The sequence below is a fragment of the Rhinopithecus roxellana genome, chromosome 4 (assembly GCF_007565055.1).
Source record: "Rhinopithecus roxellana isolate Shanxi Qingling chromosome 4, ASM756505v1, whole genome shotgun sequence".
Lineage (NCBI taxonomy): Eukaryota > Metazoa > Chordata > Mammalia > Primates > Cercopithecidae > Rhinopithecus > Rhinopithecus roxellana.
Window position 1 is genome coordinate 23,099,636 of NC_044552.1, and position 25,974 is coordinate 23,125,609.

Consider the following 25,974-nt stretch of genomic DNA (forward strand, 5'->3'; position numbering starts at 1 on the left):
CACATCCTCATCCCTCCCTCTGGGTGTCATCCTACTTTGAGGTCTTCTAGTTCTACCATCTGTCTCCTTCCAGGTGACTAGAGCAGGCTGGTTTGGAACAGCGCTTGGCCATCATGTTTGTGTCGGATGAGAATGATGCCAGGATGCTCAGTGATGGGCAGTATCGCTTTGAGGTCAGTGATAGTGAGCTGTCTGATGAGACAGCTGTCTCCTCCACAGTAAGTGTTGATCTCATGAAACCCTTAGGTCCTCCCTGTTCCTTAGTGTGTTTGTCTTCAATCCCATCACGTAGGTCATGTGCACCTGATGCATAATGGACACTTGACTGGTTCATGCCCCTGGTTTTTAATACTGTGTTAGGATGTTTTCCTGGCCTCTATGTGGAGTCTCTGTCTTCTTTCATCATATTACTTCTCTTCTCCCATCCCCAAGTCCGTCCTCTGAACCCACTCAGTACACTAGCATCTGCATTGTGAGCTGTGTGTTCCCGCCTTGCTTTGTCCTTTTCATGCCTTATTCTCACTGTGCCATGTCTCCTCCTCAGCTGAACAGACGTGGTAGAGGACTCGCTCATTCTGGAATGTGACCATCTGCCCTTCAGGAGAGGACAGCAGGGTAGGGGTGAAGGAGATCCTGCTGCCCCCACCCCTGACAGCCTCCACCCCCACCCCACAGCTTCCCTCTTCTGCATCAGCACCACTCCTGAACCCCCATTCCTGATTGTCAGAATTTTTAACTTAACTAAAAATGAAGCACAAGTGCATCTGCATTACGTGTGGGTGCTTTCTCGTTGTATTGTATTTGGGGCGAGGTTATTTTAGGGTATGATCCAGGGTAAATTCCTGTAAGGCCTGGGTGCCCTGCTGTGATATCAAAGGAGGATGGGACTAAGACCGCAGACTCCCCTACTACCTGCCAATTGCCGGCCCTTTGTGGGGGTCTCTTCTGCTTTATCTGGCCTGAAAGAGACTGGGATGTTTCTGATCCCAGGGTTCCAGGGGGCGGTACACAGTATCTCCAGGGATGGAGGGTGCTGTGGGCACTGGTGGGAAGCTTGAGTATCTCCTCCCAGGCTCTCTTGGTGCCTCCTCATCTGTTCCTTCAGCTTCTAGACCTTGAGCACCAGGGCCTGGGCCCCTGACCACCTCCTCCCCTTCCACCAGGGACTGGTCCAGCTCCACCTGTTGCTCCAGCAACTCCTCAGCCTGGTCTAGCTCAGCTGTGTGGTGGGCCCATGGCCCTCTTGTGGGGGAGTGGTGAAGGGAGCATCAGCCAGGACAGGGGGCTGAGGCCCTTGGGACCTGTGTTGCAGGGTCTGGCTGTAAATTAGGAATTCTACCTCCCTTTCCCTTTTTCTAGCCCATTAGCTTAAGGCCCCTGTACTGAGAAGCCCAGAGAGCCCCTTGCCTTGGGCATAGCAGGGGCAAATAGAGTTCCCTGGCTCAGGGAGTGTAACTGGATGCCTTGAATAAGAATATGAGGTCACTGGAAAGAGAGGACCGGCTGCCCTTCCCCGCTAAGAAACAATTAACTGTTAGATGAGGGGGAATTCCTGTTCAAGGACTCTGTCACTGTGCTGCTCTGGAGGGGGCAGGGAGCAGGAGCCCTGAGGTCTGGGCTTGAGTATGGTTGGGAAGGAGCTGAGAGCTGAGAGCTGTAACTAGGCCAGGAGCTGCAGAGGTGAGGTTGGTGCAGGGTGGGATTTAGAGGATTCCCCACCTGCTCCTGTGCTCATGCCCTTTACATCCTCCACCCCCACCCTTGGTGTCCATCAACATGTGGGGGGGACTTCATCTTCCCACTGCCCCTGAGCTGTTCTACTCTTCTATGTTTGCTTTGGGGTTTTCAGAGCAGCATATTCGTGAGTCCTAGAGTGCTTGGGACGAGAAGGGCAGAAGGAGGTGAAGACAACAGCACCGAGAGAGCCCCTACCTAACTCCAGAAATCTTTCCACTGCACCCCGTGGAATCCACATTCCACGATCAGCAAAACCTCCTTATTCTTTCTCAGGATGTTCCGTCACCTTGAAGCTCTAGCAGGAACCAGGTCTTCCTGAGGATGTGACCCCTTCTGAAGTTCATCCGTATGGGAGAGTTTCCCAGGAACTTGTACCCCTGGGTTCAGAGCTGAGGTGGGGTCCTTGCTCCTCACTGGTTCTGAGTCCTTTCTGCCTCCCTCCTCCCTAAAACCCCTAAGCTGTCATCAGACTAGGGCCCCATTCCCCTCATTGTGGTCATTCCCTGTGGGCCCCAGGCCGTTCCTGTCAATCCTGACTCTTGTAGCTCCTGGATCACCATCACCCTCTTCAGCAGGGCTCTCTCCTTAATTCTTTGTGACTTCGACATATGCAGATGTGGTGGGCTGAGTACTAGTCCCCAAAGAGGTCCAGTCTAAGTCCTTGGAACTGTGAACGGGTTGCATGACATGGCAAAAGTGTCATTACTCATGTAACGAAGATAAAGGACTTTAAAATAGGGAGATTATCCTGGACTCTCTGTGTGGGCCCAATCAAATCACATGAGCCATTAAAAGTAGAGAATCTGCTCTGGATGGAGTCAGATGCTGCAGAGGAGGAAGGTAGAGGAGGCACAGCAAAGGGGAGATCAGAGGTTCCAAGGAGGAGGATTGGATGTGCTTTAGGCACCATACGTGAGTAGCAGAGAGAAGTCTCTAGGAGCTAAGGGTGGCTCCCAACAAGAAAGTGGGAAGCTCTGTTCAATCTGCAAGGAGGTGAATGCAGACAAGAACCTGAATGAGCTTGGATGAGGATGCTTCCCCGGAATCTCCAGGAAGGAACACAGACCTGCCCATACCATGATTTTAGCCCCATGAGACTGTGTGGACTTGCAGCCCACAGGACTGTGGCATAATAATTAGGTGCTGTTTAAAGCTGCTTGGTCTGTGGTAACTTTTATGGCAGCAATAGACACCTATACAGCAGAGAAGATGTCCGTGCTCCATGGCCTCTCCATCCTGGAACTCCTTTCCTTCATAACCATGTCCTCTCTCTGCCTGAATCTCATGCCCTTCTTATCCCCTAGGCCTCCTTATGGCAAAGAAGCCCAGCCCTTCCACACTCTCAATTTCACACTTCCCACTCTCTGACCATCTTTCCACTCATCCCTTGCAGGGTAGTCACAGGCTCTGAGGACACTGACACTATTATTTTATCATATACTGTGATGTAATATCAGTGAAACACTCATTGCTTATGTGCCTGCTTTCCAGGTGTGGAGTCCATTCTGTAGTTCATTGATTCTAACAATCTCTTCACCCCCTTGAGATTCCAAGTCCAGTGACCCTGCCATATACTCTCTCTCCCTCAGTGCTTGGATTCACCTCCCCACCCATTTTGAAGTCTGTAGTAAATAATTTCCATCCCTCCTTGGCTCTCCCTTGCATTCACACTTGTTTAGCAAAACTACACAGCTGGTGGATTCCACCTCTGCCTACACTACACCTGCCCCTATGAGCTGCAGGAGAGCAGCACACAGCACACTGACTGCTCTCTGTACCTTCACAACCCAAACCTCATGGGGAACCCCCACCATGGCCAGCAATCACTCTCACCCTGCATGGCTCACCCTCAGCCCACTCCTGGTCTGGGTGACTCTTACACACCTTCTCTCTGTGCTCACACATCCAACCTTCCTTCCCCATTCTTACTTCAGCTGATGACCTTGCTTCCTACTTCACTGACAAAACTGAACTCATTAGAAGACAACTTTACAGATTCCACCACTGTCTGCTCATGCATTTGCAGCTGCACCGCATGTCAGGGATTTTTCCACATGGGGGATTGCTGTGTGTTAACCATCCTGCTCCCAGACTGAGCCAGTTCCTCTGCTGGTGCCCTGAACATCATCTCTTCTCATCTACTTAAAGGTGTTAGTTCATCAATTAATATCTTTTTTCCCTCTATCATCATCCCTTTTCCTCTTACTCCAGTGCATCATTGTGGCAGTCATGAGGATGCACATCCCAGGCCCTCAGGTAGAGGAAGAAAAATTGATGGTGCCCCGGTTGTCACGGCCTGAAATCTATTGTCATGTTTGCTCTGAGACCACACCTGCCTCAGCTTTTTCCTGATTGAGGAAAGCAGGGAAACTAAGGCAGGAATATTTCTACCCTGAAGGCTGACTGAGGTTCCAGGGCTCCCTGCCACCTTTACCAAACTTCCCTTAGCCTGCACAGGGTCTAGAATGCTTCCAGCTGACCTTCCTGCCCTCTCTCCTTCACTGGGGCTCAGAGTTGCATTGTGGTCTGATGGCTTTCTCAGTGTTTTTGGTCTCTCTCCTGAATTTCTCTCACAAGCATTTCCCTTAATAAGTCCTTGCACATTTAATACTGTATTAGGGTCTGCTCCTCAGGAGACCATAGCTAACGCAAGTGGCATCAAGGGTGATAATGGGCAAAAACGAGAATTTGAAATAAGCTTTCCCACTGCCTGGCAGGCCAAGAGGATGCCATCTGGGTTAGTAGGGGGACACAGTCTGTAGCACAAGGTGCAGGTGAGCTGCTATGGGTCTCACCAGTGCTAATCTGAGATGTCCTCGTTAAAAGAAGCTATGGCAGGTGGGCTGATAAAAGGCCCTGCACAATAATGACAGAATTGGGGGGAAACTTACAAAGACAGTGGAGTTGGCTGGTTACGTCCCAGCTGTGTTGATGTCCCTATAAAAGGATACTGAGAACTTGAAAATTGTTCACAGCTGTCACTGGCTACGTGTGAGAGCCTCTGCAATGTCTCATGGAGGAGCCTTTCTCTCCTGCAGCGAAAGGATACACTACCATGGAATGGTAGCTGAAGAAATCACGATGAGGGCCACACTGCTCCAGAGGTGTTGACACTCAGCCAATGCAGGTCTGTTATAGGAAAGTCAGGGCCATGGTAGAGAAACCTGAGATTCTGCAAACTAGAACAAGATCATCCAATTGGCACTGCCAGGATCCTCTGTGCATGCACCTTCTCTAGTAATGGTTCTCACTTCCTATGCAGGAAGATGCTGCAAAAGACTCATCCCTATGATGCATTGGGAATCCCACTCAGGAGCTTTGCAGGAACAAGCCGGCATGTCCACATAGGAGCACAGGGAACACTTCTGGGACTGAAATTTGAGGGTGTTGGATCAGGGGTCAGAATGTCAGGCTGGATGAATGAAAATCCTTTGGCTTGGAGGCACTATCTCAGGGAATGGGTTTATCAGACACCCCAGAACTTTGATAAGTGGGGGTAAACCCACTGCTGGGGTGAATCTAGAAAAAATGATTCCCGAATCTCAACAAGGTATACATGTCTTAGTTGCCCTAGAACATGTAGAGGATGGAATAACGAGACTAAGCGAATTGGGCATGGTGAAGGCCCACCAAGACCATGTTCCACAAGAGGGCCCAGAGGGCACACCTACCACCAGGGCCAGAGGTTCATCTTCACAGGGGTAGGCTCCTAGTCCGTGGGTGTTTTCAGTGTCCTGCTGTCAGACACTCAGCAAGCACCACTCTCCAGGTGCTGTTGACATTCTTGGTCTGCAGGCCAGACGGTGCTCCTAGCCCATTATCTGCCTGAAAGACCCACTTGGCAGGGAAAGTTTTAGTGTTTCCATGTCTGTGGGTTCCACTAATCCTATCACCATCTGCACCACCCAGAGGCTGCCAGCCACAAGGAATGCTGGACAGGTCTTCTACAGGCACAGGTCAGTGCCAGCCTGAAGGAAGCACTCTGAGGGGTGGGTGCCATCTTTCAAGACATGGTGCACTCTTTGAATCAGAGACGACTCTACATGTGCTGTGTTCTCAATTGGAAGAACATGTGTGTCCAGAAATCAAAAGGCAGAAGCAGGTTTGGCTCCATGTCCAATCCCTTAGATTCACCTTATGGGGTATTTTGCATGTTTTATCTTTGAACAGGGTATGAGGTCCTGATTTCCAAGGAGGGTACATTTAAAAGGCAACAAAAAACAGCCCACTGAACTATACATGACAGGTTGTCACCAGAGAAGTTTGGACAGTGTGTGCCCAGAGACCACCTGGTGAAAAGAGGATTCTCCTCCTCTCCAGGTCCAGGTAATGCATCCTCATCCCCAGGAGGAGGCATGGCTACTTTCACACAATGAGGGCAGAAGTGTGTGCGGAAACCACATATCCACCTGGGGCCTTCTGGTTCCCCTTGCCGCATTGCAAGTGTGAGCAGAATCATCCAGCAATTCAGCCAGAGACAACTAGATTTCAAAGGGCCCAGACCCGTCAGGGCAAAAGGTTTGAGTCACACTCCTGGGTAATCTCCCAAGGCCCTGCTCCTGTGCTCTGACACCCTCAGTAGCATTGGTGCTGAGGCTCAGCTTCCCATGGGCAGTTCCCAACCAGTGATGGGTCATGCCAGTGACACTAAGGCAGGACATTCCTGGGAGACAGGGGAGTCCTCTGATGACCAACTGTACCTCGAGGACTCCTCTATGGCCTTGCTTAACTCTCTTAGATTGCCTATGGTCTAGGACATGTCCAGTAAACCTTCTCTCCTTCTGTCCATCACGGGGGGGGTCACACTCGAATCTTGCTCTGTTGCCTTTCTCAAGGTAACCTGTCTCCCTCACTATATCTTCTGACAGGTGTGTCCCCTATAAAATGCTGTAACTTTAATCCCATGATGGAACTTGCTTTTTGGAGTATCTGGACTACAAAATCATTTTCATCTGCACACCCGTGTCCTCTTACTTATTACAATTTGTAAAATCCTTTTGTTTATTCAACTTCTTCTATCTGCATTGGCACCATTTTGCTGGTATTTGTATTATGCTTTTGAGTTTGCCAATGTTCGTGGCTTTAAGTCACTAAATTTCGGGGTAGTTTGTTACACAGCAACGGATAACTCATGAAGCCCTCTTACATGTCCATTATTCTATAGAGGTTAACTACACCTGTTTTATTTTCTGCTATTTTGATAATATTAGCCATACATAGGATTTCTAGTTTCTCAACACCTATTCTTTTCTTTATTTTAGTTTCTTCTCTCCTTTGTTCCTTCCCTTTCTCCTTCCTTCTGTCTCTCCCTCCCACTTTTTCTTCTCTATTTCCATTCAACCTCTTACCCTCCCTCCTTCTCACTCCCCTTTCCTTCCCTTTCCCCTTCCTTCTTTTCTTCTTTCACTTTTCCTTCCATTCCTCCTTCTTTCCCTCCCTTCCTCCATTTTTTCCTTTTTCTTATGGAATTTTCCTAAATATAAAATAACCCTATGTGATTGTGCTATAAGTAAGCATTTTCTGAATCTATATGCCAAAAGTATAATGCCACAGTCTCCCACACCACAAATAATGCCTATAGGTAATGTGCATCACGGGAGAATAAATGCAGTAGGAATTTGCTGTACAGGAAGCTTAAAAACCAGCAAAACTAACTGATATTTGATTTGGGCATATGTGTGTGTGTGTGTGTGTGTGTGTGTGTGTGTGTGTGTGTGTGTGTATACTTATTGCACAAATCTTTAAAGAAATAAAAAGGAATAAAAATCACAGGTTCAGGATGGAGTCTCCTTCTGGGAGAAGTGAATGGGCAGCAGCCCAGGGGAGCTTTACAGGTTCTGTGTTTTACACCAGTGCTGGGCACCTTGGTAGTTACTTGTAATTCCTAAATCAAAACTTGTAGTTGATTGTAATTCCTAAACAGAGTTTTCCAAATTAAAATATACCTGTTTTTTATAGAAATGAAACAAAAAAGAATTTCAAAGTTCACTACAAGGATCCTTAACAAGAACTACTTACATTCGAAGAAAACCACAGAGAATTGTAAGGAACCATGTGACAGAGAGGACCAGGATGCCATGAAAATGGCCTTGGTTACAAATAGGCCTTTTCATCCTTGGCTCACTGGCATCTCTCTAGATTTTCAATTATACAATGTTCAATTTGCTGTGCAAGGTAATTCAATCTTGCAAAGGATTTGATGTTATAATTTACCACACATAAAACTGAATTAAACTTTTACAGAATTGGAAATGCACAGTCATTCACCAAAACAAATGAAACAAGCAAAGAGTAGAAAGGAATATCCAGTGATGGAATAGCAAATATGAATGGAAAACAGAATAGGACTGCTAAAAAGAAAAAAAAATTCAGAAGCACATAATAGAGTGCTATATGGAATCATAGTAGTGTCCAAATCACTTCTATCACATCTCATTGACTACCACAACGAAAGATGTTAGGTTTATTATAGAATGCCCACCGAATAGCCAGTTTTTGGGAAAAAACAAAAAAAACTTGTTTCTCAGTTCGAGCTAACCATTTCAGGCTACAGCATCAAACCAAAGTTACTGGCATCATGTTAAGCTAGATGTGCTGAATAAAGTATGAGATTCACGTGGATCCAAAAAGAGCTTATATAGCCAGGAGAATCCTAAGCAAAAAGAAAAAGCTGGAGGCATCAGGCTACCTGACTTAAAACTATACTACAAGGCTACAAAAACAGGCACATAAACCAACGGGACAGAATAGAGAACTCAGAAAAGAGACTGCACATCTACAACCATTTGATCTTCAACAAACCTGACAAAAACAAGCAATGGGGAAAGGATTCCCTATTTAACAAATGATGCTGGGAGAAACTGGCTAGCCATATGCAGAAAATTGAAACTGGACCCCTTCCTTACATTTTACACAAAAGTTAACTCAAGATGGATTAAAGACTTAAATGTAAAATCCAAAACTAGAAAAACCCTGGAAGAAAATCTAGGCAATACCATTCCGGATATAAGGATGGGCAAAGATTTTATGATGAGATCGCCAAAAGCATCTGCCACAAAAGCAAAACTTGACAAATGGGATCTAATTAAACAAAAGAGCTTCTGCACAGCAAAAGAAACTATCATCAGAGCAAACAGACATCCTACGGAATGGGAGAAAATTTGTGCAATCTACTCATCTGACAAAGGTCTAATATTCAGAATCTACAAAGAACTTAAGCAAATTTATATGAAAAAAACAACTTCATTAAAAAGTGGACAAAGGACCTGAACAGACACTTCTCAGAAGTAGACGCACATGTGGCCAACAAAAATATGAAAAAAAGGTCAACATCACGGATCATTACAGAAATGCAAATCAAAACCACAAATGAGATACCATCTCATGCCAGTCAGAATGGCAATTATTAAAAAGTCAAGAACAACAGATGCTGGCTGAGGTTGCGGAGAAATAGGAATGCTTTTACACTGTTAGAGGAAAAGTAAATCAGTTAATCCATTGTGGAAGACAGTGTGGCGATTCCTCAAAGATTTAGAACCAGAAATACCATTTGACCCAGCAATCCCAATACCGGATATATACCCAAAGGAATATAAATCATTCTATTATAAAGATATATGCATGTTTACACTCATTGCAGCACTATTCACAGTGGAATAGTGAATAGTGAATAGTCTTCAGAGAAGACATGGAATCAACCCAAATGCCCATCAATGATGGACTGGATAAAGAAAATATGGTACATATACACCATGGAATATTATGCAGCCATAAAAAGGAATGAGATCAAGTCCTTTTCAGGGATATGGATGAGCTGGAAGCCATTATCCTCAGCAAACTCACACAGGAACAGAAAACCAAACAACACATGTTCTCTTTTATAATTGGGAACTGAGCAATGAGAACACATGGACACAGTGAGAGGAACAACACACACTGGGGCCTGTTGGGAGAGGGCAGTGGTTGGGAGGATCACTAGCAAAAACAGCTAATGCATGCCAGGGTTAATGCCTAGGTGATGAGTTGATAGGTGCAGCAAACCACCATGGCACACGTTTACCTATGTAACAAACCTGCACATCCTGCACATATACCCTGGAACTTAAAATACAATTAAATTAAAAGACAAGCTTAAAGAGTTAATGAAAAATAATTAGATAAAAGAAGCCTTTGATTTTGAAAAACCAGAAACAATAGTTTTAATTTTGCTTTTAACATATATTCAAATCCTTTGATACTGTTCCCTTCCAGAGGTACAGCTTAATTCCCTCTCTTGAGTGTGGCTTGGACTTAATGAGGCACTTCTGACTATGGACTGGCTCTGTGTTCCCACCCAAATCTCATCTTGAATTGTCATTCGAATTGTAATCCCTACCTGTTGGGGGAGGAACCACATGGGAGGTGACTGGATCATGGGGACAGTTCCCCCACGCTGTTCTTATGATACTGAGGGAATTCTCATGAGATGTGATGGTTCTATAAGGGACATTTCCCTGCTTCATTCTGCATTTCTCTCTCCTGCCACCATGTGAAGAAGGACATGTTTGCTTCCACTTCTGCCATGACTCTAAGTTTCCTGGGGCAAGGCTCCTCAGCAATGCAGAACTGTGAGTCAGTTAAACCTCTTTCCTTTATAAATCACCCCTATCTCAGGCTATTTCTTTATAGAAGTGTGAGAATGGACTAATACAACTTCTAACTTATAGAATAATGCTGACATAACAGTTTGTGACTTTGGGTGTAAAACATAAAACTCACTGCAGCTTCCACCTTCTCTCTCTCTCTGTCTCTGGGATCATGAGCTCTGGGGGAATCCAGCTGCTGTGCCATAAGCAGCCCTGCAGGAAGGTCCATGTGACTGAGAATTGAGGCCTTCCGGGACTAGATAACAAGGAACTAGGCGTTTTCTAACAGCCATGTGACTGATCCATCTTTCTTGTGATTCCTCAGCCCCAGTGAAGCCCTCAGATGATGCAGCCCTTGACTGACAACTGGACTGCAACCTTGTGAGAGGTCCTGAGCCAGAAGCACTCAGGGAAACCTCTCCTGGATTCCTAACCATTGGAAACTGTGGGAGATGATGAATATTTGTTGTTTTGAGCTAAGTGTTACATAATTTGTTACTCAATCGTAAATAAATAATACATTTTCACAAGAGAGGATGTATTATTACATGTTAAATTGCATTTGCTCCAAATGTATCATCATCATCATTATTATTTTTGAGACAAGGTCTCACTCTGTCACCCTAGGCAGGAGTGCGGTGGCATGATCACCATGCACTGCAGTGTCGACCTCCTGGGCTCAAGGGACCCTCTGATCTCAGCCTCCTGAGTAGCTGGGACTACAGGCATGAACCACCATGCCTGACTAATTTTCTAATTTTTTTGTGGAGATGGGAGTTTTGCCCAGGCTGGATCTTGAACTTCTGGAGTCAACAAATTCTGACTTCCTCTGCCTTCCACAGTGCTAGGATTGCAGGCGTGAGCCATCACACCTGACCTAAATTACTTATAAGATACAAACATGTAATTTAGTTTTAAAAGGTAAGGAGAATTTCCATGACTGAAGAGGATGTATTTTATTACCATTCACAATGATCACTTTACTTGAACTTCCATTTCCAACTGTGTCACAATGAAACACAAAAGGAAGATCCAACCCTTGCTAGACTGATTCTATTATGGCCTCAACAACCAGCTCCTGGCCATTCACCTTCCTCCAGTTATTCAACCAACTCTAGTGTAGGTGCTGCTGTGAAGGGATTTAGCAGATATAATTAAGGGCCTCAATTAGTTGACTTTAGGCTGGGTTTATTCTGCTTGGACTGTCCTAATCAGCTGAGCCCGTTAAAGGACTAGGTTCTTCCTGAGCATAGAGATTCACAGTGTGAGAGGGATTCACGGTGTGCATGAGGGGTTTCCTCCACTGTGGGCTTTGAAAATAAAGGGGCTGCATACGAAAAAATGCTTGTGGGCACCAGGAATTGAGCACAGCCCTCCCTGTTCTCTACATTGACAGCCAGCGAAGAACAGGGACCTCAGTCTTACAACTGCTAGAAACTGTGTTCTGCCACCTCTGTATGAGCCTGAAGGAGGATTCAAAATGAAAACACAGCTTTGGAAGCCCAGAACAGAGATTCTATCCACATCATGCCCAGATTTCTGACTGAGGAACTATAAACAGATAAATGAGTGTTGTTTGGCCAGGCATAGGTAGCACACTCTTGTAATCCTAACATTTGAGGAGCTGACACAGGAGGATCTGTTGCAGCCAGAAGTTTGAGACTAGCTGAGATAAAATAGTGAGACACTCATCCCTACAATTTCCTTTTTAATTGGTTGGGCATAGTGTCACTTGCCTGCAGTCCTAGCTATTCTGAAGACTGAGGCAGCAAGATCCCTTGAGCCCAGGAGTTTGAGGCTGCAGTGAGCCATGATCATGTGAGTCTACTGCACCCCGGATGACAGAGGGAGACTCTGTCTCTAAAAATAAATAAATCAACAATAATTGGGTGTTGTTTCAAGTCAACGTTTGTGATAATTTGTTATGCAATCTTATAAAATTCATACACAGGCTCAGCAGACTCATGGAATGAATTGAATTCATATGCATACTAGTTACATAAAATAAAATCTTAACTTGTCAGTGTTTTACATTTTATAACTTTCTGTGATGCAATTAATACACTCACATTTCATTTATTCAGTCAATAAAAATTAATTTAGTGCCTAAGATGAACTAGGTATGCCCTCATATGCTCATGTACCTGACATTCTAGAAGCTTCACAAGACCGAGGTGGAGCCACTGGAGTGTTTTACATGAGGAAATGACACACTCTGACTCACAGTAGCAGGACCACCGTGGAGAGAACAGTCAAGTAGCAGGTAATGGGACAGTGCTAGAGCCACAATTTAGGAGTGACAGGGTGGTGGGGACTAAGGGGAGAGGAGGGTATGAGGGATGAAAGGGACAGAGGGAAGGGCTGGAGAAGCAAGAGGTTAGGAAAAGGAGCAGAGGGAAGGGATTGGAAAGCAGTAGAATTCTTACGTTTAAACATACTGTTTTATAGATTTTTAATACATCCATCGACAGAGATTGCTGGGTGTTCTTTGCAGTTGGCCTTTAATACCTAACGTAGGACTGCCTAAAACTAATGTTTTTTATGTTAATAAGGTTTAAAAAATACTTGATGTTCCTTCTTTGCAGTTGGCCTTTAATACGGTATTTGGGACTGCCTAGAAACAAATTTTTTTTGTTTTTTTTATTAATCAGGTTTTAAAAATACTAAGTGTTCCTATAAGATATACATACCACTTAGATGTGAATACTTCCTAAAAACAGGCAGTGCATGAGCACAGGTGAGCGGGACTGTGACTGCATTGAACACTTGAACTGTGAGGTGAATAGTCTGTACCGGCTCCTGGTTGTAACATACAGTAACACAGTGTGTTTCTTTGTATTGAGGCAATGTCTTAGACTCACCCAGTAACTCAGGGCTATGGAATGAAGGTAAATGTAAAATACAACAAGCAGGAGTCACAGATACATTGTCTGGGAAAGAGAAACTTAGGAACTTTGTGAGTCCTGTTGTAACACTTTTAGACATATTTATATATCAAGGGGCCAAAGTCACATTTTTTACCGATTAGATTCCTGATCATTCAGGGGTTACCAAGATTCTGCTACTCACTGTAGTTAATAAACAAAGAGCAAACTGGTCTCTATTCTATCTCATGCACTCAGGCACAACTTTTCCGGGTTTAAAGAAAAAAAAAAAACTGTCTCTACACCTCTATCCCCAGGAGGAGCTCACTCTCTGGCGCCAAGTTCCCTGGGGTGGTTTTCTTCTAGAAGAGTCCAGGGGGACAGGTAAGGAGTGGGAGGCAGGGAGCCCAATTCTGGGATGGGGATTCCGGGATGAAAAGTGAAGAGGGATGGAGCCCATGACGAGGGTTTCTCCCTGGTTTCTCAGACGGTTCTTGGGCCAAGACTGAGGGAGACATTGAGACAGAGGCTTGGCACAAGAGGAGCGCGGTCAGGGCGAAGTCCATGGCCCCAGGCGTGGCTCTCAGGGTCTCAGGCTCCAAAGGCTGAGTATTGATTGGAGAGGCCCAGTGTTGGGGATTCCCCATCTCCACAGCGTTTCTCTTCTCCCTCTCCCAACCTATGTAGGGTCCTTCTTCCTGGATTCCCTGTTCTGAAGTCCCCGCGAACCCACTGGGACTCAGATTCTCCCCAGACCCCAAGGATGGGGTCATGGCGTCCCGAACCCTCCTCCTACTGCTCTCGGGGACCCTGGCCCTGACCGAGACCTGGGAGGGTGAGTGCGGGATCCAGAGGGAAATGGCCTCTGCGAAGAGGAGCGAGGGGCCCGCGCAGCTGGGGCGCAGGACCCGGGAAGCCGCGCCAGGAGGAGGGTCGGGCGGGTCTCAGCCCCTCCGCGCCCCCAGGCTCCCACTCCATGAGGTATTTCAGCACCGCCGTGTCCCGGCCCGGCCGCGGGGAGACCGGCTTCATCGCCGTGAGCTACGTGGACGACACGCAGTTCCTGCGGTTCGACAGCGACGCGGCGAGTCCGAGGATGGAGCCGCGGGCGCCGTGGATGGAGCAGGAGGGGCCGGAGTATTGGGACCGGAGCACACGGAACATCAAGGCCCACGCACAGACTGGCAGAGTGAGCCTGCGGACCCGGCTCCGCTACTACAACCAGAGCGAGGCCCGTGAGTGACCCCGGCTCCAAGCACAGGTCACGATCCCTCCCCATCCGCACGGACGGCCCGGATCCCCCGAGTCTCCGGCTCCGAGATCCACCACGAGGCTGTGGGATCCGCTCAGATCCTCGACCCGGTAGAGCCCCAGGCGCCTTTACCGGGTTTCATTTTCAGTTTACGCCAAAATCCCCGCGGGTTGGTCGGGGCGGGGCGGGGCTCGGTGGGCGGGGCTGACTGCGGAGGCGGGGCCAGGGTCTAACACCGTCCTGATAAAGTATGGCTGAGACTTGGGGCTGGAAGGGCGCCTTATCCGCAGTTATGAACAGCAAGCCAAAGATGGCAAGGATTACATCGCACTGAACGGGGACCTGCGCTCCTGGACCGCAGCAGACACGGCTGCTCAGATCACTAAGCGCAAGTGGGAGGCAGAGGAATTTGCAAAGCAGGTCAGGGCCTACCTGGAGGGCATGTGGGGTGACTCCGCAGACACGAGAAGAACGGGAAGGAGACGCTGCAGCGCGCGGGTACCAGGGGGCACGGGACGCCTCCCTGATCGCCTGTAGATCTCCCGGGCTGGCCTCCCACAAGGAAGGAAGGAAAATGAGACCAACACTAGAATGTCTAACTCCCTCTGGTCCTGAGGGAGAGGAATCCTCCTGGGTTTCTTTCCAGATCCTGTACCAGAGAATGACTTTGAGGGTCTACCTTGCTCTCTGATACAATTAAGGGATGAAATCTCTGAGGAAAAGAAGGGAAGGCAATCCCTGGAATACTGATGAGTGGTTCCCTTTGACACCGGCAGCAGCCTTGGGCCCCATAACTTTTCCTCTCAGGCCTTGTTCTCTGCTTCACATTCAATGTGTGTGGGGGTCTGAGTCCATCTCCTCTGAGTCCCTCAGCCTCCCCTCAGGTCAGGACCAGAAGTCGCTGTTCCCTCCTCAGGGACTAGAATTTTCCATGGAATAGGAGATTATCCCAGGTGCCTGTGTCAGGCTGGTGTCTGGGTTCTGTGCTCCCTTCCCCACCCCAGGTGTCCTATCCATTGTCAGGAGGGCCACATGCGTGCTGCTGGAGTGTCCCATAAGAGATGCAAAATACCTGAATTTTCTGACTCTTCAGGTCAGACTCCCCTCCCAAGACACATGTGACCCACCATCCCGTCTCTGACTATAAGGCCACCCTGAGGTGCTGGGCCCTGGGTTTCTACCCTGTGGAGATCACACCGACCTGGCAGCGGGATGGGGAGGACCAGACTCAGGACATGGAGCTTGTAGAGACCAGGCCCGCAGGGAATGGAACCTTCCAGAAGTGGGCAGCTGTGGTGGTGCCTTCTGGAGAGGAACAGAGATATATGTGCCATGTACAGCATGAAGCATTGCCCGAGCCCCTCACCCTGAGATGTAGTAAGGTGGGAGATGAGCCTGGAAGGGGAGAGGGGGGCGGTCATGTCTCTTAGGGAAAGCAGGAGCCTCTCTGGAGACCTTCAGCAGGAGCAGGGTCAGGGCTGGGGGTTGGGCATCAGGGATCCTCACCTTCCCCTTTTTTCCCAAAGCCGTCTTGTCAGCCCACCATCCCCATCATGGGCATCATTGCTGGCCTGGTTCTCCTTGGAGCTGTAGTCACTGGAGCTGGGGTCACTGCTGTGATGTGGAGGAAGAAGAGCTCAAGTGGGGAAGGGGTGAGGAGTGGGGTCTGAGTTTTCTTGTCTCACTTGGGGTTCCTAGCCCCAGGTAGAAGTGTGCCCTGCCTGGTTACTGGGAAGCACACTCATGGGCCAACCCAGCCTAGGCCTTTGTGCCAGCACTTACTCTTATATAAAGCACCTGTGACAAGGAAGGACAGATTTATCACCTTGATGATTGTGATGATGGGGACCTGATCCCAGCAGTCACAAGTTGCAGGGGAGGGTCCCTGCTGAGGACAGACCTCAGGAGGGCAGTTGGTCCAGGACGCACACCTGCTTTCCTCATGTTTCCTGATCCTGTCCTGGATCTGCAGTTACACTTTTCTGGAAAATTCTCTGGGATCAAAGACTAGGGGGTATGCTATAGGGTCTTATGGCCCTGACTGCCTTCTGGCCTCTCACAGGACATTTTCTTCCCACAGATAGAAACAGAGTGATCTACTCTCAAGCTGCAAGTAAGTATGAAGTGGGCTGATCACTGAGATCCTTGGGATATTGTGGTCGGGATCCAATGGGAGAGCTCACCAACCCCAAACTCCTCCTCTAGCCAAATCTCCTCTGGGCTCTGACCAGGTCCTGTTTTTGTTCCACCCCAGGCAGCAACTGTGCCCAGCATTCTGATGTGTCTCTCACGGCTTGTAAAAATGAGACCCTGGGGGGTCTGATGTATGTGGGGTGTTCAGGGGAACAGTGGATGCAGCTGTGCTATGGGGTTTCTTCGAGTTGGATGTATTGAGCGTGCGATGGGCTGTTTAAAGTGTTACCCCTCACTATGACAGATAGGAATTTCTCCATTAATATTTTTTTCTATAGTGTGAGACAACTGCCTTGTGTGGGACTGAGAAGCAAAATTTGTTCACGCCTTCCCTTTGCGACTTCAAGAATCCTGACTTTCTTTCTGCAAATGCACCTGAATGTGTCTGTATTCCTGCAGGCATAATGTGAGGAGGTGGGGAGCCCAACCCACCCCCGTGTCCACCATGACCCTCTTCCCACGCTGACCTGTGCTCCCTCCCCAATCATCTTTCCTCCTCCAGAGAGGTGGGGCTGAGATGTCTCCATCTCTGTCTCAACTTTATATCCACTGAGCTGTAACTTCTTACTTCCCTATTAAAATTAGAATCTGAATATAAATTTACATTTTCAAATTCTTGCCGTGAGAGGTTGATGAGTTAATTAAAGGAGAAGATTCCTAAAATTTGAGAGACAAAATTAATGGAAGACATGAGAAGCTTCCAGAGTCCACGTGTTTCTTGTGCTGATTTGTTGCAGGGGAGGAGAGTAGACGGGGCTGTGCCCAGTGGGTGCTCAGGCCACCGTGCGCTTTATGTGGTCACTGCTCAGCTGAGTCATCTTTGCTGCTCCATTGTCCTTGGTCCTTCAGTAGAACCTTGTCTCACCATGACCTGTGATCACAGGGACTTGGATGTCACCTAGGGTGGTCCCTGCATACAAGGGTCCTTGTGGTATCAAAAGACAAATTTTCAGAACTTTCAAGCTCTTGCCCTCCTCCCAGGGCTCCTTCCTGGATTGTATTTTCCATCTTTTCTCCAATCTTTTTAAAGGAACCAGATTCTGAAATTTACAGAGAGGAGGGGTCTCATAGTTTCTCATCACAGGTAACTTTCTGTTGGAGCTCCTCTTCTGCACTTCTACTCTTCTTCCTGCCCTGAGTTGTAGTAATCCTAGTGCTGGCTCCAATAGAAATTCATAGATTTATAAAGCAGAGTCTAATTTAGATTCATATGTGTTTGGACAATTGGACCCATAAGTCTAGGGTTATCTTTCCTGAAGAGAAAAATATGTTTGTGTGCTGCAGTGTGCAGGAGGGTTGGTGTGGGAGGAGGGAGGGAGGGAGGACACACGAGCAGCCCTGGTGAGAAAAGCTCTGCTGGCACTGATGTCAGTGTGAGATGATGTTGTTCTGTAGTTGCCACGAAAATAAAGCATTTGTCTGAGGCTACGTTAACAAAGATATTGCCTCTAGAATAGAGGAGTTCTCTACAGTGATCATTCCTTCAGCTGACATTTGTTGTCTCCTAGGGATATGACTGTCTTTGCATTTAGAAGGCGTTATTAAAGTAAAAACAGAAAAATTTCTGGCCTTGTGGTGTGTACGTTCTAGATACAAGCTTGTCCAACCTGCGGCTCATGGGCTGCATGCGGCCCAGGACAGTTTTGAATGTGAGGACTTTTGTTGCTTATCTGTGGTGAACGTGAGACCTGGAGTGAGTGCACCCACCTCCCTCAGGGTCAGGAGTGAATGCTTTAGGAACCCTCCTTTGCAGTGACCTGCAAAAGATAGAGAGCACATTTACTGTGATAACCCAGAGTATCAGCCAAAGGGGCTTGACCTTCAAGGAGTTGTAGGGAAGATGAATAAAGGATGGTGTCCCGGGGTCAGAATAAATGGGCAGCCAGCAAGGGCGCTGCTTCATATATCTATGATAAGCATGCAAGAATTGAGGAGCAAGCTTCAGATTCAGAATCCAGTGACTGAGGAGGTATCCATATCCCTAAAAGAAAGAACCTTGTGACACCATGACAGTTACATGCTGGGACAATTCCATCAGCCCTTCTGCAAAGGAGCCTATAGCCATTTAATCAGGAGATGGTATAAGTATTAACACTGGGTGTGAGCTGATATTGCTGCCCAGATTCCCACAGCACCATTATGTCGCCATCACAGTGGGGCTTACAGAGGCCAAAGAATAAACCTGGACACATTATGACCCACAGTGGAATCACTGGGTCCATAAACCCTGTCCTGGTTATCTCCCCATTCTCCAAGTGCATAATTGGCCTTGATGCACTCAACAGGAGTCACCCCACACTGTGTCCCTAGTCTGGAGAGTAAGGGCTCTCATGGTGCTAAAGCCCAAAGGGAAACATCCCTCATCCAAGCCAAACCAGAAGCAATATTGTGCCCCAGGGTGGGTCTTGTGGAGGGTACTGCAGGTATCATAGGGGTAGCACTGCCATTAGAGAGCTGAAGGATGCCAGGTGGTGTTGGAATTGCCTGTAATCTCCATATAACTCAGCAACCTGTCCCTGAAGAAGCCTGATATGGCTAAAGAATGAATGGAATTACTCCAGACTCGACCAAGTAGGAGTCCTGATTGCAGCTGCCATACTGGCTGGATATCACTGCTTGGGGAGATTAATAATACCTCAGTCACATGGCAAGCAGCTGTGAATTTGGTGAGTGCATTCCCTCCCATTTCATTTAGAAGATGGAAATGGAATGATTCACACTCACATGGGATTTATAATACATTTATTGATAGCTTGCCTCAGGGCTACCTTAACTCCTCAACCTTCTATAAATGTCGCCTTGAGAGATCTGGACAAATCAAATATCTCACATAATACTACATCTGCTCATTTCATTGTCAGTATCACATAAATTGGGATGGATGAGCAAGAGGAGGAAAGTACGCTGAATTCCTTGGCAAAACACGTGCACTATGGAAGGTGAAGATAAACCTCACAGAGCTTCAAGAGTGGCCACTGCAGTGAAGTGTTATGGATCCAGTGGTTACAGGCATGCAGGGCTCTCCCCTCCAAAGTAAAACACACACTTGCATCTTGTATCCTCACCAGAAGGAAGGATGAACACTGCCTGGTGAGCCTCTCTGGGTTCTGGCAACACCACATTCCACATCTAAGTATATTGCTTTGGCCCACACTCTGGGTGATATAGGAGGAGGCCAGCTTTGAGTGGGGCCTGGACAGGAAAGGACACTGCCGCAGACCCAGGCTGTGGTGCAGCCAGTCACCATCCCTCAGACCCCTGGTGCTGGAGGTGGCAGTTTGGGGAAAGATGCAGGATGGAGCTGAACCAAGCTGCAGTGGGAGTCAGAATGGAGTGCCTGGGATCAGAAGTATGGAATCCACAGCAGAGAAACATGCTCCTTGTTAGAAGCAACTTTTAGCATGTTCCTGGCCCTGATAAGATAGAATGTATGATCATGAGACACCAAGCAAACATGTGATTCCAAGTGCCTGTGTGTATTGGCTTCTATGTGACCCATAGAGTCATAGATGGGACAGACCCAGCGGCATCTATCATGATATGATAAATGGTCCATGTGGGTTGAGCCTCAATTCCATGTTAACACCCACAGAAAACACCCAGCCCTGACTTGGCCCTGAATCACCAAACAAATTGAAGATAAATTGAAGTTAGCCAGTCCACATCATGGATCAGCCCAGGCCTTATAGGAAGGACCCATGAGTTGAGCAACCACAGTGGTAGGGATGAAGGTACAAATGAGTCCAGCAGCACTGACTGCCCCCTACTAATACCAATCCAGCTACTGCTTCCACTAAATACTCTGCTTGTGAGCATTACAGACCAATGATGGGCACCGATAGGGCACTATTTGTTCAGGTAACTGACTAGCCCCTAAGCGACAAGTTGAATGGCTTGAACCCCATCCATCCTGGCAGGGGCAGAAGTTCATCCTCACAGGGATAGGCACCTATTCGATGTGGTGTGGTTTTCCTCTCTGCTCTCAGACCCTCAGCCAGCATCCCTATTGGAATTCCTGATCCGCTGGCTCAGAATTTCAGTGCCTTATCTGCCTGGGGGACACACCTCATGGGGAAGAGGATGAAGCATGGGCCATGACCATGGGATCCCCTGGTCATATCACCACGTGTGCCTCTCAGATCCTGCCAGGCACACAAGAGTCATGGACAGGACCCTACAGGCACAACTCACTACCAGCTTGGATGAAACCCTCTGAGGAATGGGTGTCATTTTTCAGGATGTGATACATCTATTGAATCAAAGACATCTCTATGGTGCTGTTTTCAGAAGGCAGAATACGTGGGTCCAAAGCCAAGAAGTCGAAGCAAGTGTGTCTCATTCCTTATATTCACCCCTAGGGTGATTGATTTATTTATAAGTAAATAAATACATAAATAACATAAATAAAAGAATTTATTTATTTATTTATTTATTTATTCATTATATTCACCTCCAAGGTGATTTTGCTCTTCTTACCTCTAAAATCTGGACTCCACAGGGCAGGAGGTCCTGATTTCTCAAAGGGGGCACCCTGGTAAGGAGACAAATGAGAGTCCATGGAACTATACATTGTGGTTGCACCCAGGGATATTTGAATAGTATGTGCCCAGAGACAAGCAGGTGAGAAGAGGAGGAGGCAAGGCTGCTATCACACAATGAGGGCAGGAGAAGTGTGCATAGAAACCAGGAATCCACTTGGGGGTCTCCTGGTTTCCCTTGCCTGTTGTAAGTGTGAGCAGAATCATCCAGCAACGCAGCCTGAGAGGGTTTGATATTCAAGAGCCCAGAACCCTCTGTAAGGAAGGATTGAGACATACTCCTAGGTAATGTACCAAGGCTCTGCTCCTGTGCTCTGACATCCTCAGCAGGATTAGTGCAGAAGCCCTGCTTCCCATGAGTGGTTCCCAGCCAGTGACCGGTCACAGCAGGCACACTAAGGTAGGCCATTACCGGGAGACAGGGGACTCCTCTGATGGCCAAATGTGGCTCCAGAACTCCTCCACGCCCTTGCTCAACCCTCCTTAGATTGCCTGTGCTCTTGGGCGTGTCGAATAAACTTTCTCTCCTTCTGTCCAGCACTTGGGGTCACACTTGCATCATTGTCTGCCGCCTTTTCCAGGGATTTCTGGTTCACTACCCATATTCCCTTATAGGTGTGTTCTCTCATAAAATGCTGTAGACTTTAAGCTCCTCTTGGCATCTGCTCCTTGGAGAACTTGGATCAAAAAGCATTTCCATCTGCAAACCAATAACTCTTATTTATTACAACCTGTAAAATCTGTCTCTTTATCCAACTTCTGCCACCCCCATAAAATCTAGTTTGCTTGTGTTTGTAGTGTCTCTTTGAATTAACAGATATTTGTTGTATTAAGACACTAAATTTTGAGGTAGTTTGTGACACAGCAGTTAATAACTATTAAGGCTTTCTTACATTTTTATTATTCCATGGATGTTATCTGCATCTTTTAATTCCCTGCATTTTAATAATGTTAAACATACTTGCTGTTTCCAATCCTTTCCTCCTATTCTTTTTTGAAAATTTTCATTTTGTCTTTCTCTGTCCTTCTTTCCTCCTTTCCTCCCTCAGAGCTTTCTCTGTCCTTCCATTTTTCAGAAACTCTATGTGGTTAGGCTAAAAGGAAGCATTATTTGAATCTTATGCTTAAAGTATAAAACCATAATTTACAGGATAAAAGTAAAGAAAAGAAAGTTATTAATGGAATATGAAAATATGCCTAGGGTGATTCTGTAGCCAAGAGAGTGGTTTTTAACATTCAATCTCCATCTTCAACTGAATGTTTTCAGAACACATGAGCAACATGAACTTTTTCCCATTCTTGGTACAAGCACTTGGGAAATCAAATTAGCCTTATCTAGTATGATTAACGTCCATACACCATATAATCCCACCGTCTGCCTCCTGATCATACACTCTGGGGACATTCTTGGCTATGTGTCCAGGAGACATGTACACCAATGTTTATGGCAAAAAACTGGAAACAATCACATATACATCAATGGGAATTAACAAAATCGTGGTATATTCATAAAAAGTAAAACTTTAGCAGTAAAAATGAATGAGCAGCACCCTCCCACATCAGAGATAACTCTCCTACACATAACGCGCATCGCAGAAGAATACACATAGTATGAGTTCTCTGTACCGGGAAGTTCAAAAAACACAAACTGTGATTTGGGTATATATGCACTTATTGTAAAAATCTTTAGAGACAGTGAAAAGGAATAGTAAATACAAGACTCAAGATAGAGGTTGGTTTTGGGGGATATGATTGGGCAACAGTCTAGGGTGGCTTCATAGGTTCTGATTTTTATGCCAGGAGAGGATATCCAGGCAGTTATTTGATCATAAATCTTCATTTATTTATTTATTTATTCATTTATTTTTGAGATGGAGTCTCACTCCTGTCACCCAGGTTGGAGTGCAGGGGTGTGATCTCAGCTCACTGCAACCTCTGCCTCCCGTGTTCAAGCGATTCTCCTACCTCAGCCTTTGGAGTAGCTAGGATTACAGGTACCTGCCATGGCACCTGGCTAATTTTGTATTTTTAGTAGACACTGTGCTTCACCATGTTGGCCAGGCTTGTCTCCAACTCCTGATTTCTGGGGATCCACCCACTTTGGCCTCCCAAAGTGCTGGCCTTATGATCCACTGCCCCCGGCCCACAAATCTTTAAAGTGACATTTTTCAAAATGCACCTCGTGTGCCATTCCTGATTATTTGGAAATGAAAGAGAAAAGAAAGTACAAAAGTTCATTGCAAGGATCCTTAGCGATAACTACATGCGTTAAAACAAAGCCACAGCCAATTGTAAGGAGCCATGTGACAGAGAGGACCAGGATGCCATGAAAAATAGCCTTGGCTAGAAATAGGTCATTTGATTCTTGGCTAATTGGCAACTCTCTACACTCTCTGGTATACAATGTTCAATCTGATGTGCAAGGCAATTGTATCTTGAAAAGAATTTGAGAATTTGATATGTTGCTCACATTTTACCACACACACAAGTAAATTAATCTTTCACAGAATAGAAAAAAAGCATTGTTGAGCAAAATAAATTAAATGAAAAGACATAAAGAAATAACTAGGATGAAATACCAATAAGAATGGAAAACATGAAAGAGCTCCTTTTAAAGCAACATTAGAAACACAAAAATAACTGTATTTTTCAGAATCATACTGGAGTCCAAATCACTTCTACCACATCTAATTAAAAAACACAGCAAAAGATGTTAAAGTGATCAATGGATGCCCACTGAATACCTAGTTATTGAAAAATCTTGTTTCTAGATTGGAGTTAACCATTTCCGCCTACCACATCAAACCGAATCATCGTCATGACGCTAAACTAGTTGCACAGAGGGAGATGTGAGACACATTTTCCTAACTGCAAAGCACCCTGATTAGGCACATATTTTTGTAGAAGCTTGAGTAAGACAATTGGCATTTTGGGCATTCTTAAACGGAATTACAAACTTCTGAGGAAAAACAAAGATAGTTATGATTGTAAAGGCATTATTGTATGGCACCAGTCTTGGGACTCTTTGATCTAGCTGCTGTATTTTCTCAACTTCCTTGCAGCTCATCAAAGAGAACATTAATATTAAAGGAATTTGCAAAAAAAAACTGAGATATTGTTGTATCTCCTTTCTCTGTCTCAAATTTTTATTCATTACTTTACAAAAGATAATTTTAAAGTATAAAGAAAATTAGTCAGATACAAGAAGCATTTGATTTACAAAATCCTGAAACAATAATGTTAATTGTAGTGCCAGCTACTTGGGAGGCTGAAGGAGGAGCATTGATCGCATAAGCCCAGGAGGTTGAGGCTTCAGTGAGTCATGAGCATGCCACTGCATTGCAGCCAGGGCAGCAGAGTGATACTTTGTCTAAAACTAACTAACTAACTAACTAACTAACTAACTAACTAACTAACTAAATAATAAAGGCAGTGCATGAGCACTGGTGAAGGGCACTTTGGCTGCATTGAGTGCTTGCAAATTTGAGGTGATTACATTCTGTACATTACTTAACATGCATACTGTACATACTTAACATGCACATAAATTCTTTGATACTCCTCCTTGCAGAGGTGCAGCTTCATTCCCTTCCTATGAGTGTGGCCTGAACTTAATGACTCACTTACAAACTGATAGAGTAACGCTGACATAATAGTTTGTGACTCTGGGTATAGATCATAAGACTCACTAAGTCTGGGAGTGGTCGCTCACGCCCGTAATTCCAACACTTTGGGAGGTCAAGAGGGCAGATCATGAGGTCAGAAATTCGAGACCAGCCTGGCCAACATGGTGAAACCCCATCTCTACTAAAAATACAAAAATTAGCCGGGTGTGTTGGTGCATGCCTGTAATCCCAGTTGCTCAGGACGCTGAGGGAGGAGAATTGTTTGAACCTGGAAGTCGGAGGTTGCAGTGAACCAAGATCCAGTCACTGCATACCAGCCTGGGTGACAGGGTGAGACTCTGTCTCAAAAACAAAACGAAACAAAACAAACAAACAAAAAAAACCTCACTGCAGCTTCTACTTCGGTTCTGGTTCTTTCTTTCTCTGGGATCATAAGCCTTGGGGGAAACCGGCTGCTATGTCACAAGCAGGCCTGTGGAAAGGTCCAGGTGACAAGGAAGTGAAGCTGGGGCCAGACAATAAGAAGATGAAGCCTCTTCCAACAGCCACATGGGGGATTCTTGTGTCTTGTGAATCCCCAGCCCCATTTGAGCCCTCAGATGATAAAGCCCTGGATGACGACTAGTCTGCAACATTGTGAGAGGCCCTGAGCCAGAAGCACTCAGAGAAACTGCTCCTGGATTCCTGACCACTAGAAACTGTGGGACATGATAAATATTTGTTGATTTGAGTTGCTAAGTTTTAAGTGACTTGTTATGCAGCAGTAGATAACTAATACACCTTCACAAGAGAGGATGAATCATTGAACTTTTTCATTTGCTCTAAATTGATTATAAGATATTAAACATGTCATTTGCTTTTAATATTTAAGAATTTTCATGACTATATAAGACCTATTTTATTATCATTAACAATGACCTATTTTTTTTTTTTTTTACCTTCAATTTGTACGTTCTATTCAAACACAAAAGGAAGATCCAGGCTATGCTAGGCTGATTCTATGATGACACCCCAATAACCACCCTTGGTTATTCACGTTACCCCAGTTACTCAGTTGACACTAATGCAGGTGCTGCTGTGAAGGGGTTTTGCAGATAGATTTAAGGTCCCCTGTCAGTTGACTTTAAGATGGGGATTATC

At 46.1% G+C, this 25,974-nt stretch overlaps 1 protein-coding gene and 1 pseudogene across 2 annotated transcripts in view; one reads left to right on the forward strand and one right to left on the reverse strand.

The window, feature by feature from the left end:
• The first annotated feature begins 12,364 nt into the window (after positions 1-12,364).
• On the forward strand, positions 12,365-14,502 carry LOC115896795 (annotated as a pseudogene). Its single transcript, XR_004056668.1, has one exon. The product of XR_004056668.1 is annotated as an HLA class I histocompatibility antigen, A-25 alpha chain pseudogene (transcript).
• Positions 14,503-14,882: 380 nt separating this feature from the next.
• Positions 14,883-25,974, reverse strand: part of LOC115897012 — a 51,419-nt gene continuing 40,327 nt past the window's right edge. The window contains exons 4-6 of the mRNA XM_030929576.1: positions 15,984-16,091; positions 15,679-15,782; positions 14,883-15,126 (exon numbers count right to left, since the gene is read on the reverse strand). Coding sequence (XP_030785436.1) covers positions 14,906-15,126; positions 15,679-15,782; positions 15,984-16,091 — 433 coding nt within the window. The 3' untranslated portion in view covers positions 14,883-14,905. The remainder of the gene's footprint in view (positions 15,127-15,678; positions 15,783-15,983; positions 16,092-25,974) is intronic.